This window comes from Elephantulus edwardii, unplaced genomic scaffold (genome assembly GCF_000299155.1).
Source record: "Elephantulus edwardii isolate Elephantulus edwardi_28Jun2011 unplaced genomic scaffold, EleEdw1.0 scaffold00012, whole genome shotgun sequence".
In the NCBI taxonomy this organism is placed as follows: domain Eukaryota; kingdom Metazoa; phylum Chordata; class Mammalia; order Macroscelidea; family Macroscelididae; genus Elephantulus; species Elephantulus edwardii.
The window spans coordinates 26,543,042-26,556,985 of record NW_006399762.1 but is presented as its reverse complement, the minus strand read 5'-3'; the positions used below and the strand labels follow the sequence as shown (position 1 = coordinate 26,556,985).

At 41.1% G+C, this 13,944-nt stretch overlaps 1 protein-coding gene across 2 annotated transcripts in view; it reads left to right on the top strand.

Moving 5' to 3' along the window:
- Positions 1-523: 523 nt before the first annotated feature.
- The window catches only part of HADH (hydroxyacyl-CoA dehydrogenase), an 83,543-nt gene continuing 70,122 nt past the window's right edge, over positions 524-13,944 (top strand). Inside the window, exon 1 of one of the 2 annotated variants that reach the window (XM_006881102.1) lies at positions 524-671. In XM_006881102.1, the coding sequence (XP_006881164.1) occupies positions 540-671 (132 nt within the window). In that variant the 5' untranslated portion in view covers positions 524-539. The remainder of the gene's footprint in view (positions 672-13,944) is intronic. The other variant, XM_006881103.1, reaches the window with a different exon arrangement.

Below are 13,944 nucleotides of genomic sequence, written 5' to 3'. Positions count from 1 at the left end.
ATTCCTGGGGCCTTATTTTTTGCCATTTCCTTCAAAGCAGCCTGAACTTCTTCTTTCATCATCATAGGCTCTTGCTTATATGTTGTTTCATGAAATTCTTCTGTGTCTTCCAATTCCTTTCGATACAGTGACTCAGTATATTCCTTCCATCTTCCTTTAATACTTTTAACATTCTGCCGAAAGCATCCTTGATTATAGCAACTCGAGGTTTGAATTTATTCTTCAGTTCCTTGAGCTTAAGGTATGTTGAGCGAGTTCGGCCCTTTTGATTTTCTGACTCCAACTCCTTGCACATTTCATTGTAATATTTTGCTTTGTCATCCCATACTTACCTGGCAGAGGAAACACCTGTATTTATACGTGTTTGAATACTGCCGCGGGCCGCCTCGACCAATTGGAGGAGAGGACGCGGGGTCTCCGCCCCGCCTCCGGGTGACGTCACAGAGTCGCGCGGAACAGCGAGGCGTCGGGCCTCCTACCTCAGGGGATCGCTGGTTACTTGGCTCTCTCTATCGGATCCCTGTTGCAGACGCTGCACCATGGCTTTCGTGATCAGACAGTTCGTGCGTGGCATGTCCTCCTCGTCCTCCGCCACGGCCTCAGCCAAGAAGATCATCCTTAAGCATGTGACAGTCATCGGCGGCGGACTGATGGGGGCCGGGATCGCGCAGGTGAGCTGCCCCCAGACTGTGCCACCCGCGTTTGCTTTACTTTACTGCCCACTCACGGCAAATCAGGGCCAGCGGAGAATGGCTGAGGGGCTCCCACTCAACAGGGACCGGGAAAGTTTTCACCCCACCCTTGTGTAGTTGAAATATCTCAGGTTGGGGCCAATGGAGGGTTACCACCCTCCAGCCATTCCCCTAAAAGTTTAGTGCTTTGGGACCTAGCCTCTGTTACCTCCTGTTTAAAGGCCTGGCTGTCTCCATGGAGTCTATGGAGAATGTTGGTGCAAGCACACTGGATACCTCAAACCCCAACAAAACTCGTTGCCACTGCTTTGACCCTATAGGACAGGGTAGAACTGTGCCACAGGTTTTCTGAGACTGAAATTCTTTACGGAAGCAAACTCGTGGATCTGGCTGTGTGGATTTGAACCTCCGACCTGCCGCTCATCGGCGGAACTCTTTAACCACTTATCTATCCACCAGGTCTCTGTGTGCAGGGAAGAAAATACTTTATGTGTTCCAATAACCTGTTTCCACCTTATCCAGTTCAAATAGCAATTTGTGTCTTGAGAACTGGATTTTTTCATGTCTACAGGTTTTGTCAGAATAGGTATCTGCTCTCCTAAATGATCTCCCTCCGTTTTTGCTTTGTGTATTCTTTTACTGGTTGCAAATAATAATAATGGCTGGAATTTTTAGAGTATTCTATAAAGGTATTTGAACTAAGCTTGCTCCTCACCCCTGGACTCACTCACTGAGTTGCTGCTAAAGGCAAGGTAGACCTTTGACCTAGTGCCTTCTGTGCAGAGAACTGTGCTAGCATTAGTTCTGGGAGAGGAGGAGGAGGAGACAAAGCTGCAGATTCGGGCTTTCTGCCCTGGAAGGATCTCTGATATCATTGGCACCATGTTCCAGGCTGGCTGTGGTTCAGCGTCGGTTGTGCAATTACTTGGCATGTTGTAGTGCTTGCATTTGACGTTTTTTAGGGTTTTTTTTTGGCAGCTGGAAATTTTTTTTTTTTGGTATAATGTATTTTGTTGTTGTGATTATACACAATAATAATTTTTAATGAGTACCTCCTTGTTAACATTTGAAGGTTGTGATTTTTATATCTGGGATCTTTTACAGCTTGGATTGTTGGAGAGTAGTAGATATTTCTTGGGAGAGGGCCTCAAGTTCAGTATCTACAGTAAGGATCTGTTTCCAGCCAATGCCTCACTTTTTTTTTTTTTTTAATTTTTTTAAATTTTCTTTCTTTCTTTTTTTTTAAATTTAATTTCTTTATTTTTAATTTCAATGAACATCTACAGAGATTTTGGAATTCCATTCATTCATTGTTGCACCCCTCTCCCCGCCCCCCCACCCAATGCCTCACTTTTATGCTTTCTTTTTAAAGAAATGTTTGAATATTACAAGCAGTTATTGCACTACAAATGAGATCAGTTCTTTTTTTTAAAAAAAGTATTCATTTTAATAAAAGCTTACAGAGACTTAGGATTTCCATTCATTTATTGTTGCACTTTTCTCCCTGCCTACCCTTCCCCCCCAATTTGCTCTTCTCTTTGAAAAGTAAAATTCTTTCATTGCTACAGATCAGTTCTTTTTTTTTTGTTTATTATTAATTTCAATGAAAATTACATTTACTTTGGATTTCCGTTCATACATTGTTGCACTTTTCTCCCCTTCTAACCCTCCCCCCTACTACACTACCCTCTTGGAAAAGTAAAAGAAAAATTCTTTCATTGTTTTACAATCCCTTCCCCTAGGTCCACTCCACTATGCAGCCTTTGCTCTGGACTCCTGTCATGACACAAATACCCAATAACATATCCCTTTTAAAGAGTTTTCTCCCTCATCTGTTTCAAAGCAGTATACATTATTGAACCCATCTTTCTCAGTCTCCCCCAACCCCGATGTCAGTCCTGTTTTACAACAGTGGCACCATGCAGTATTTGTCCTTTTTTGACTGAGATACTTCACTCCACATAATGTCCTCCAGGGTCACCAATTTTGAATAATATTGCATGAGTTCCTTGTTTCTCAATGCAGCATAGTATTCCATTGTGTGAATATACCACAGCTCTATCCACTCATTTGTTGATGGACACTTTGGTTGTTTCCAACTCCTTGCTGTTGTGAACAAAGACACAGTAAACATGGTTGTGCATATATCTGCTTGGATCTCAGTTATGGTCTCTTTGGGGTATATTCCCAGTAGTGGAATTGCTGGGTCAAATGGTATCTCTATTTGCAACTTTTTGAGAAAGCGCCATACCGCCTTCCACAGTGGTTACACCATTTTACACTCTCACCAACAGTGAATAAGGGTTCCAGTTTCTCCATAACCTTGCCAGCATTTGTTGCTTGCACGAGATCAGTTCTTAAGGGCCATATTTAGGTCCCATTTGTAAGTAAGATGGCATATATGCAACTCTTAGTCTATGTGAATACAAAAAAATGAACCCTGGTTATGTAGTGTATAAAGTGTGGGTGGGGCTGCTAGCTAAAAGGTCAGCAGTTCAAATCCACCAACGCCTCCAAGAAAGAAAGAGGGTCTATGTTTATAGCTTTAGAAACCTGTTGGATGATCTCTATGAGTCAGACTCAATGGAAGTGAAATATGTGGATTTAATGCAAGAAGAGACTTGAAGCTGTTAGGTTAGGTTAGTGGACTTAAAGAAGAAATCAGAGAGAATGAGAGAAAACTTAATGCAGCTTTAGTAAAGTGGGGAAAGGGGAGCTCCCCGGTGAGTTCCTCATCCTGGAGAGGCAGAATGGGAAGTCACACTGTGAACTTACTGGGAAGGATTTTTATCAACAGAGTCTTTTGGGAGGGACATTCCACTCTGATTTACGAGCCACCTGCTAGCTTAGACAGACAAGGCCATTTTCTTATCTTCAACAGTAAGGCCATCAGCATTTGAGTTCTGAATTCTTCATTCTTCTCTTTGGCCTCTCTGCCTAGACTAACAGAAGCCTTTTCAGTGCTTTAAATGCTACCTGTGGAGCAAGTGAAGGTGATTGCAATGAAGACGTCTTTGCTAGTAGGGATTGGCTCAGTCTTTTCAAAATGAGAACAAATTAACTTGATGTTAAAGGGAAAATTTGAATTGTCTATAAATTGGACAGTCATAACCCATATCTTAACTTATTTTTTCTCCACATTTTTTTGTGTTGTATTGAGGGTGAAACCAAGTTTCTCCTTGGAGACTAGGATTTTGAAGCTTGATATCACATACTCTGGGCACGTGGCCAGGAGAGACTGATCCTTGGAGAAGAACATCATGCTTGGAAGGGTAGAGGGACAGTGCAGGAGAGGAAGACACCAGGTGAGATGGACTGATACAGACAGCAGTGACTAGGACAATGGGGATTGGTCTGTTGGAATTAGTGAGACTGAGGACAGGGCAGGCGTCAGAGTTGCTATACATATTGGTATGAGTCACAGGCAACTTGATAGCACACAACAACAACAATATCCTAAAATACATATTTCTGCAATGTTTTATCCCTTTGATGATCTTTCATTTTTCTCTCTTGAGAGCATGTGTTTAAGTATACATTGCTTTTTTTTGATGCTGTAACTTCAAGTTTATGAATGTCCTCATAGTCTGTGTTATATATGAGATGGGAAGAAAATGGTCACTTTCACCTAAAAATCTAGACATTATACTTAAGGGAAAATTCAGCTTCAGAGCACTTTTCTCTCTCTGTTCTACTAAAATATCTCAAGATTTTGAGAGTGAAACTTATATGGATGTGATTAAAATACTAGTTTAAAAACACATATCTGAGGAATCCTAATAATACAATAGTTAAATGTTCCTGGTAATATAAGAGTTGTTGATTCTACTCACCCCTGGTTACCACAGGCTTGGTGACCTGTGTCTGTAAATATTACAACCTAGAAAACCCTATGGGGAAATTCTGTGCTTGTTGCATAGAATTGTTTTAAATTGAAAATTGAATCAGTGGCACCTAACAATAACACACAACATCTTAATAATGCGATATCAGAGCCTTAAGTCAACTGAAGGAACTGGTCCCAGAAGATATTGATGATGTGCTTGAAGACATCAGTGGAAAATGAGAAACTTGAATAGAAAGCATTAGCTCAGCTTTTATACAAAATCAGCATGCTCAGGTATACTGGACTAAATTTTGTTCCTCTAAAAATACATTTCATAAGCTGCTAAGATTTCCTGAGCTGTTCTACTCTCTACCAGCAAATATGGAAGTCAGCCACTTAGCCAACTGCCTGGAAGAAAGCCATGCTTGTTCCTATTCCCAAACAAGGTGATCGAACAGAATGTGGAAATTATCAAACAACAATCATTATTATTACATACAAGTAAAATTTTGGCAAAGATTAGTAAAAAAATTACTGGAACATTATATCAACAAGGAACTGTCAGAAATTCAGGCTAAAATCAGAAGAGGGACAAGAGATATCATTGCTGATGCCAGGTGGATGTTTACTTGAAGGGGATTTCACTGTGAATCAAAAATTATGGTTAACATTGAGAAGAAGGGAAACACTTGATTGTGTTTATGCGAAACCTACACTTAGACCAATAAGAATTTATTTAAACAGAATAAAGGAACATTGCATGGTTTAAAATCCAGAAAGGTGTGCATCAGCTTTGTATCCTTTCTCCATACCTATTTAATGTGTATGTTGAGCAAATCATTCAAGATGCTGGACTGTATGAAGAGGAATGTGGCATCAGGATTGGAGGAAGGCTTATCAACAACCTGTGCTGTGTATATAACACTGTTGCTTCTAGAACGTGAAGAGGACTTGAAACACTTGCTGCAGAAGATCTACAACTTTCAATATGGATTACATCTCAACATGAAGAAAACAAAAATCTTCACTACTAGAATAGGCAATATTCATTGTTGTTATGTGCCATCGAGTTGCTTGTGACTCATAGCGACCCTATGTACTACAGCCCAAAACTCTGCTCTGTCCTGTGCCAATGGCATTGTCTCTGACACACCCATCCCCATTATCTCAGTCACTGAATCAATCCACCTCATAGAAGGCCTTCCCCTCCTGAGCGGTCCCTCCACCCTTCCAAGCATGATGTCCCTCTCCAAGGACTGGTCCCTCCTTACATGTCCAAATTATCCTTGCCTCCAAGGAGCTGCCGGTTTAACCCTTTCCAGGATGAATCTGTTTATTTTCCTTGCAGTCCATGGTACCCTCAATACTCTTCTCCAGCACCACAACTCAAAGGCATCAATTCTCCTTCTATTCTCCTTAGACATTGTTCAACTCTCTGATGCATAACAAGTGATAGCAAAGACCATGGCCTGTATCAGAAGCACCTTAGTCTCCAGAGAGACACCATTGCTCTTCAGTACTTTGGAGAGGTCCCTAACAGCAGACTTTCCCATGGCAATGTGTTTTTAGTTTCTGGGCTACTGGTTGACTGTGGAGCCAAGCAAACTAAAGCTGTGAACAATCTCAATCCCTTCACCGTCCATGCTAATGCTGCCCATTGGTCCAGGGGTGAGAATCTTTGTCTGCTTGACATTGATCCTCAATCCATAATGAAGTCTGCAGTCCTAGACCCTTTGCTGCAAGCGCTTCAGATCCTCCTCAGTTTCAGCAGGCAGGATTGTGTCATCTGCATAACATAGATTGTTGATAGATCTTCCACGAATCTTGACCCCACATGTCTCCTCATAGAGCCCAACCTCCCGGATAATCTGTTCTGCATACAGGTTGAAAAGGTATGGAGACAGGACACATCCCTGGCGTACGCCCTTCCCAATTTTGAACCATGCAGTATTTCCTTGCTCTGTTCTGACTGCTGCCTCTTGGTCCAAGTATAGGTTTCTCATTAGCATGATCAAGTGTTCTGGGATTCCCATTCTTCTCAGAGTCAGCCACAGTTTGTTATGATCCACACAGTCAAATGCCTTTGCATAGTCAATGAAACACAGATAGACATTCCTCTGGTATTCCCTGCTTTCAGCTAAGAGCCATCTAATAGTAGCTACAATATCTCTAGTACCATGAACCCTTCTAAACACAGCCTGGACTTCTGGCAGTTCTCTGCTGATGTGTTGTTCTAGTCGTTTTCGGATAATCTTCAGTAGAATCTTGCTTTCATGTGAAATTCTTCTATAGTTTCCACACTCTGTTGGGTCACCCTTCTTTGGGATGGGAACAAATGTAGATCTCTTCTAGATAGTTGGCCAAGTGGTTATTCTCCAGATTTCTTGGCACAACTTGAGCATGTCAGGGCAGCATCTCTTAACTGAAATTTGTCAACTGGTATATCATCTATTCCAGGGGTCTTATTTTTTGCCATTTCCCTCAAAGCAGCCTGAACCTCTTCCTTTATCACCATAGGCTCTTGCTCATATGTTGTTTCATGAAATTCTTCTGTGTCTGCCAATTCCTTTCAACACAGTGGCTCAGTATATTCTTTCCATCTTCTTTTAATACTTCCTGGATCATTTACTATTCTGCCTAAAGCATCCTTGATTATAGCAACTTGAGGTTTGAATTTGTTCTTCAGTTCCTTGAACTTAAGAAATGCTCAGTGAGTTCGGCCCTTTTGATTTTCTGACTCCAAATCCTTGCACATTTCATTGTAATATTTTACTTTGTCATCACGTACTGCCTTTTGAAATCTTCTATTCATCTCTTTAGTATCTTGAATTCTTCCTTGTGCTTTGGCTTCTCTGCACTCCAGTGCAATTTTCAGAGTCTTTTCTGACAACCATTTTGGTCTTCTCTTCCTCTTCTGTCTTTGCAGTGACCGTTTGCACTCTTCTGGATGATACTCATTAAAGATGGAAAAATGTTTAAAATTGCCAATGATTTCATTTTATTTGGATCCACAATCAACACCCATGGTAGCAGCAGTAAGAAAATGAGAAGATGTGTTGCACTCTTTTCCTTTTGTGTACCACAAAGAATGTGCTGTTAATCGGGGATCCAGCCCCGATATGTCGGGAGAATTCCGCCAAAAGGAGGCACCAGGTTGAAATGAAGATGCGGAGAGGCTAATTGCTGATGACAAATAGCAAGTTTAATATTTTGGCAAGGGTATATATACACACACACACACACACACACACACACACACACATGCCTGCGTGTGCGCGAGTGGGAGGTCTTAGGAACATGCCTACAGGGGTAATTGCATTATCTCTTATCTGTCCAGAGATGTTGACTGATAGATCAAACATTCCCAGACCTCAACACAAAACAAAGACATCTTCCTGGATATCCTATGATATCTATTGGAAAACAAGGTATCACATTCCTATAATTCTGAGGCCTTTGGTCACTCCCTATTCATTAGCATACTGCTTCCTGGAGTTGTTTTCTGCAGAACAGATGTCAAGCCAAGATAGGTGGTCCTGCTGTTTTTACAAGGTGTTGCTGCTCCTGCTTTGCAGGTTAGCCAGGCCCTGACAGTCATTGTCATGGGCCAGTCTTTTAAGAACAAGCCCTATCCAGAGGCTCACTTCTGCAGAGATGGCCCTTATGCCAAGCACTGCATCTTTTACTTGGATCAGAAGAAGGCGAAGTCAATGAATTTCTACTTTGGCCACATGGACTCTGATAAATATGAGCAGTTCTCTGAAGAGCAGTTACGTCAGTCTGAAGGTTGAATTGTGTTTAATTCAGGCCGTGGCTTTCAATCACTTACTACACATATAAAACCTTGGCAGAAAATAAGGATGATAGAAGAAGAAGTGATGCTTTTGAGCTCTGGTGTTGGAGAAGACTACTGAATATGCCATGCACTGCCAAAAGAACAAGCAGATATGTATCACAGAAGGTTCAGCCAGAGTCTTCCTTGGAGGCAAAGATGGCAAAGCTTTGTCTCTCATATTTTAGACATGTTGCTAGGAGAAGCTTTTGCTTGGAGGAGGACATCATGCTTAGAAAGGTGCAGGGTCAACGAAAGAGAGGAAGAACCTCAATGAGATGGCTAGATTACAGTGACTGCAACAGTGGACTTAAGTGTGTCAGAGATAATGAGGATGGCACAGAATAGGATAGGGTTCAAGTCTATTGTTCGTAGAGTTGCTGTGGATCATACTCAACTCTATGGCACCTGACTTCAAAAGTCCTGGAGAATGCCCATTTTTGTGTTAACAAGTACATGGTGCAGAGTTGCAGCAAAGATGGCTTCCACATCAGAGTGAAGCTGTATCCTCTCCATGTTATTTGCATCAACAAAATGTCCTGTGCTGGGGTTGACAGGTTCCAAACAGGTATGCAAGGTTTCTTTGGAAAACCCCAGGTTATGGTGGCCAGGGTCCACATTGGCTAGCTCATCATGTCAGTCCTTACCAAACTTCAAAACAAGGTGCATGCCATTGAGGCCTTCTGCAGAACCAAGTTCAAGTTCCCAGAGTTTAAAGACATAGTAGCTGAGAAGCACCTCATCCCAGATGATTGTGGAGTGAAATATATCCCCAATCGTGAACTCCTAGGACAAATGATGAGCCCTGCATTCATGAGGATCTTGGTTAGTACTCTGTTGTTTGGCTTCCTGACTCTCAAAATAACAAAACAAAACAAGATTCATGTTGCACTGGGGCAGACTGCTGTCAAGTAGCTGTCCATAGTGCTAAAGAATAGTGATGTCAATTTAAAGACTAAATTGTGCCTGATCCAATCTATGGTCTTCTCAATTACTTGCTCTGCATCTGAAGGTTGAACAGTGATTAGGAATGATAGAAGAAGAACTGATTGAACTGTGATGTTAGCGAAGAGTATTGAATATACTATGGACTGCGAAAGAACAAACAAATCTGACTTGATAGAAGTACAACTAGGGATGTGCTCTGTAGGGGCAAGGATGGTGAAATTTCATCTCACTTTGGGCATATTTTAGGGAGGAACTAGTCCTTGAGCAGAAGAGAGTTGAGATGGATTCACAGTGATCCAGAGTGGATTTGAGCATCGCATCATGTAGACGGTGCAGGATAGGACAGATTTGTCGTTCATAGAATTGCTATGAATCTTGGTCTACTTGATGGCACCTAACAACAACAACAAAATCTTTGTCGTTCTTGACTAATCAGTTGCTTTCAATGATATTTTTTTCTTTATGCTTCTTTACTGACAACTTTGGCTCTTTGGCTAGTATACAGAGGACCGCAAGACTTTTTGTGTTTTGAGTGCATATTGACTCTGGATCAGATTGTGAGCTTGAATTTGAACGGGGTTGGATATAGCTTGAATGTCACATTTTTTTAACATGCAATACTTAATCTACCTTGTTTTCCTCATCTCTAAAGTGGGACTAATATTCTTAGGGTTATGTATGGAGAGGATTGATTAAGACATGTAAAGCACAAGATTGATTGACACAGTCACTACAGTGGGCTTGAGCATGCAGAGAGTGAGATTGGCATAAGGTAGGGCAAGCTTCCATTCTGTTGTTCATACATACTAGGAATAGTCTACTTGATGCCACCTAACAACAAAGTACTTAGTGCAGTACTTAGTGAGAACCCAGGAGACGTTAGTTGCCTGTGTGGTTACCATCTTGATTACATCCATCCTTGTCCTGTTACTGTTCCTTCATATCTGTTCCCCGATCGTTACTACTGAGATAGACCTCTGATGTTGTTTGTTGTTGTTGTTGTTATGTGCCGTCGAGTTGCTTGTGACTCATAGCGACCCTATGTACAACAGCCCTAAACTCTATCCTGTCCTGTGCCAATTGCACTGTCTCCGATACACCCATCCTGATTACCTAGTCACTGAATCAATCCACCTCATAGAGGGTCTTCCCCTCCTGTGCTGTCCCTCCACCCTCCCAAGCATGATGTCCCCCTCCAAGGACCAGTCCCTCCTTACAACATGTCTAAGTATGTCAGACGAAGCCTCAGGATCCTTACCTCCAAGGAGCATCCTGGTTTAACCCTCTCTAGGATGAATCCGTTTGTTTTCTTGGCAGTTCATGGTACCCTCAATACTCCAGCACCACAGATCAAAGGCATCAATTCTCCTTCTGTCCTTCCTAGTAATTGTCCAACTCTCTGATGCATAACAAGTGATTGCAAAGACCATGGCCTGTATCAGATGCACCTTACTCTCCAGAGAGACACCACTGCTCTTCAGTACTTTGGAGAGGTCCCTAACAGCAGAATTTCCCATTGCAATACGTCTTTTAATTTCCTGGCTGCTGTTGCCAGGAGTGTTGACTGTGGAGGCAAGCAAACTAAAGCTGTGAATAATCTCAATCTCTTCACCATCCATCTTAATGCTGCCAGATGGTCTAGTGGTGAGAATCTTTATCTTCTTGATATTAAACCTCAAACCTTATTGAAGGCTACAGTCCTTGACCTTCTGCAGCAAGTGCTTCAGGTCCTCCTCAGTTTCAGCAAGCAGGGTTGTGTTATCTGCATAATGCAGATTGTTGATAGATCTTCCACCAATCCTGACACCACACTTCTCCTCATAGAGCCCAACCTCCCGGATAATCTGTCCTGCATACAGGTTGAAAAGGTATGGAGACAGGACACATCCCTGGCGTACGCCCTTCCCAATTTTGAACCATGCAGTATTTCCTTACTCTGTTCTGACCACTGCCTCTTGGTCCAGGTATAGGTTTCTCATTAGCACGATCAAGTGTTCTGGGATTCCCATTCTTCTCAGAGTCAGCCACAGTTTGTTATGATCCACAAAAACACCTTTACATAATCAATGAAGTGCAGATAGACATTCTTCTGGTTTTCCCTGCTTTCAGCTAAGATCCATCTAACATCAACTACAATATCCCTAGTACCACGACCCCTTCTAAACCCAGCCTGGACTTCTAGCAGTTCTCTGCTGATGTTAGGTAGAGAATATTTGATAGAAATCTTTGATCCATCTTGCTTATTTTTTTTTCTCTGAAGCTCAACATCAAGAAAACAAACATCTTGCTTATTTTTGAATGCAAATAATGGTTAAATTGTTGTTTTTGTGGGGTATTTTAGGAGGCAGAGATAAGTACAGGTAGTTTTTACCTTTTTCTCATTATTGTTATTATAACATCTTAACCATCCTATCCTAAACATTAAAAACACAACCATAGAACTGCAAATTCACACCTAGCTTCATTCTCCTACATTTTGTCTAAAGTAGCTTTCTTATGTGCTTGTCTTAATGGTTTGAATCCACCAGCTGCTCTGATGGAGAAAGATGGGCAATTCCTCCGAGAGATTTACAGTCTCTGAAAACCCACTGGAAGATCAGATATGTGCTGATTCTGACTTGACAGTAATGAGTTTGAGTTTGTTTTGTTTTTCTTTGTTTGTTTGTTTAATACTGGTTTACTTTAAAAGCTCTTATACATTGATTTTCACACCAGTTCTTTCCCATTTCCTTCATACACACACCCACCCAATCCCCATCCACTTGTGTGAGCCTGTTATTAACTACCGTCCACCTACAGTTCACCCTCACTCATCTGCTCTCTCCTCCCCCGCTCGGATCCTCATACTCATTCTACAATAATGGTTTTATACAGTATTTGACCTTATAGGATTCAGTTGGTTCACTTAGCATAATGCTTTCAAGTCCCTCTCAAGTTAGGTAATGGTTTACAAAATTATTGCTCCTATTTGCTGTGTAATAGTCCATTGTGTGAATGTACCATGGTTTCTCAATCCATTCTATAGTAGTTTGACATTTGAGCTGTTTCCACGATCTTGAAATGGTGAATAATGCTGCTATGAATATTGTTGTACAAGTCTGCCTTTGTGCCTCAGCTCTCATTCTCTTTGGGTATTATTCCAAACAGTGGAATAACTGGGTCATATGGAATTTCTATGTTCACCTTTCTGAGGAAACACCAAACTGCCTTCCAGAGTGGTAGTACCATTCCTACCAACAATATATGAGTTCCTATCTTGCCATATCCTCTCCAACATTTATTACTTGCTGTCCCATTAAACTTTACCACTGTTACTGGAGTGAGAAAGTATTTCATTGTAGGTTTGATTTGCATCTCTCTTATTACAAGTGATTTTGAGCATTTCTTCATGTGCTGGCTGTTCAAATATCTTCCTCTGTGAAAATTCTTTCCATGTCTTTTGCCCCATTTTGTAATTGTGTTATCAGTCTTTCTTGTGGTGGCCTGTAAGAGTCTGTAAATTTTTGATAAGAGACCCTTGTCTAAAATGGTATTGCCGGATATTTTTTCTTCAGTCAGTAGGTTTTCTTTTCACTCTGCTGGAAAAAACTTTTTGCAGCTCCTAGGGAGTTAATCTTTACAATGTTTGATTGATCAATTTTATTCTCCAGGTTAGAGCATTTCTGGCTGTATTTGTTAAGTCTCTTTGTACCATAGACTAGGCCTTCTAAGCTTGATCTCAGTTTGTCTTTGATGAACTTTATCATTTGGGGTTTTAGTCCCAGGTCTCTGTTCCATTTTGAGGTGATTTTTATGTATGGTGTGAGATACGGATCCTGTTTTGGCTTTCTGCAGGAAGCAGTCCGATTTTGCCAGCATCATTTGATGAAGAGCTTGTCCTTTCTCTAGCTGATAGGTTTTATTTTTTTGTCCAATATGAGTTGACCATAAATATCTGGGTCCATTTCTGGGTTCTCAATTCTGTTCCATTGGGCTATGTGCCTTTTATTTTTCTGATGTGCTTTTGGATTCTATTGGCTTGGATTTTGTTAAGGATTTTTGCATCTGTATTCATGAGAGATATTGATCTGAAGTTGTCTGTCTTTCGTTTAATATCATTGCCTGGTTTTGATATTAGGGTTATGCTTGCTTAATAGAATGTCTCTGGGAGTGTTCTTTCTTTTTCTATTTTTTAAATAAGTAGAGTTGATGATAGATCTCAGAATGTTTGATAGAATTCAACTGTGAAGCCATCTGGTCCAGGACATTTCTTTTGGGGAAGTCTTTTGATGACCTGTTCAGTTTCTTCTTTTGTGATGGGTCTGTTCAAGTGTTCTACATTTATCTGGATCAATCTGCAAAGGACATGTGTTTCAAGGATTTTGTCCATTTTCCCCTAGGTTTTTTAGTTTGTCTGACTATAGCTTTTCATAGTATTCCGATATTATCAATTTCATTTCATCCGGTTCTGTTGTGATATCACCTCTATTATTTCTTAATCGAGTTATCTGTGTCTACTTTTTTCTTTTATTAAGTTTTTCAGTTTTATTGCTTCTTGTTATGTGCCCTCGAATTGCTTGCAATTCATAGTGACCCTATGTACAACAGACCTAAACCCTGCTTTATCCTATGCCAATCACACTGCCTCTGACACACCCATCCTAATT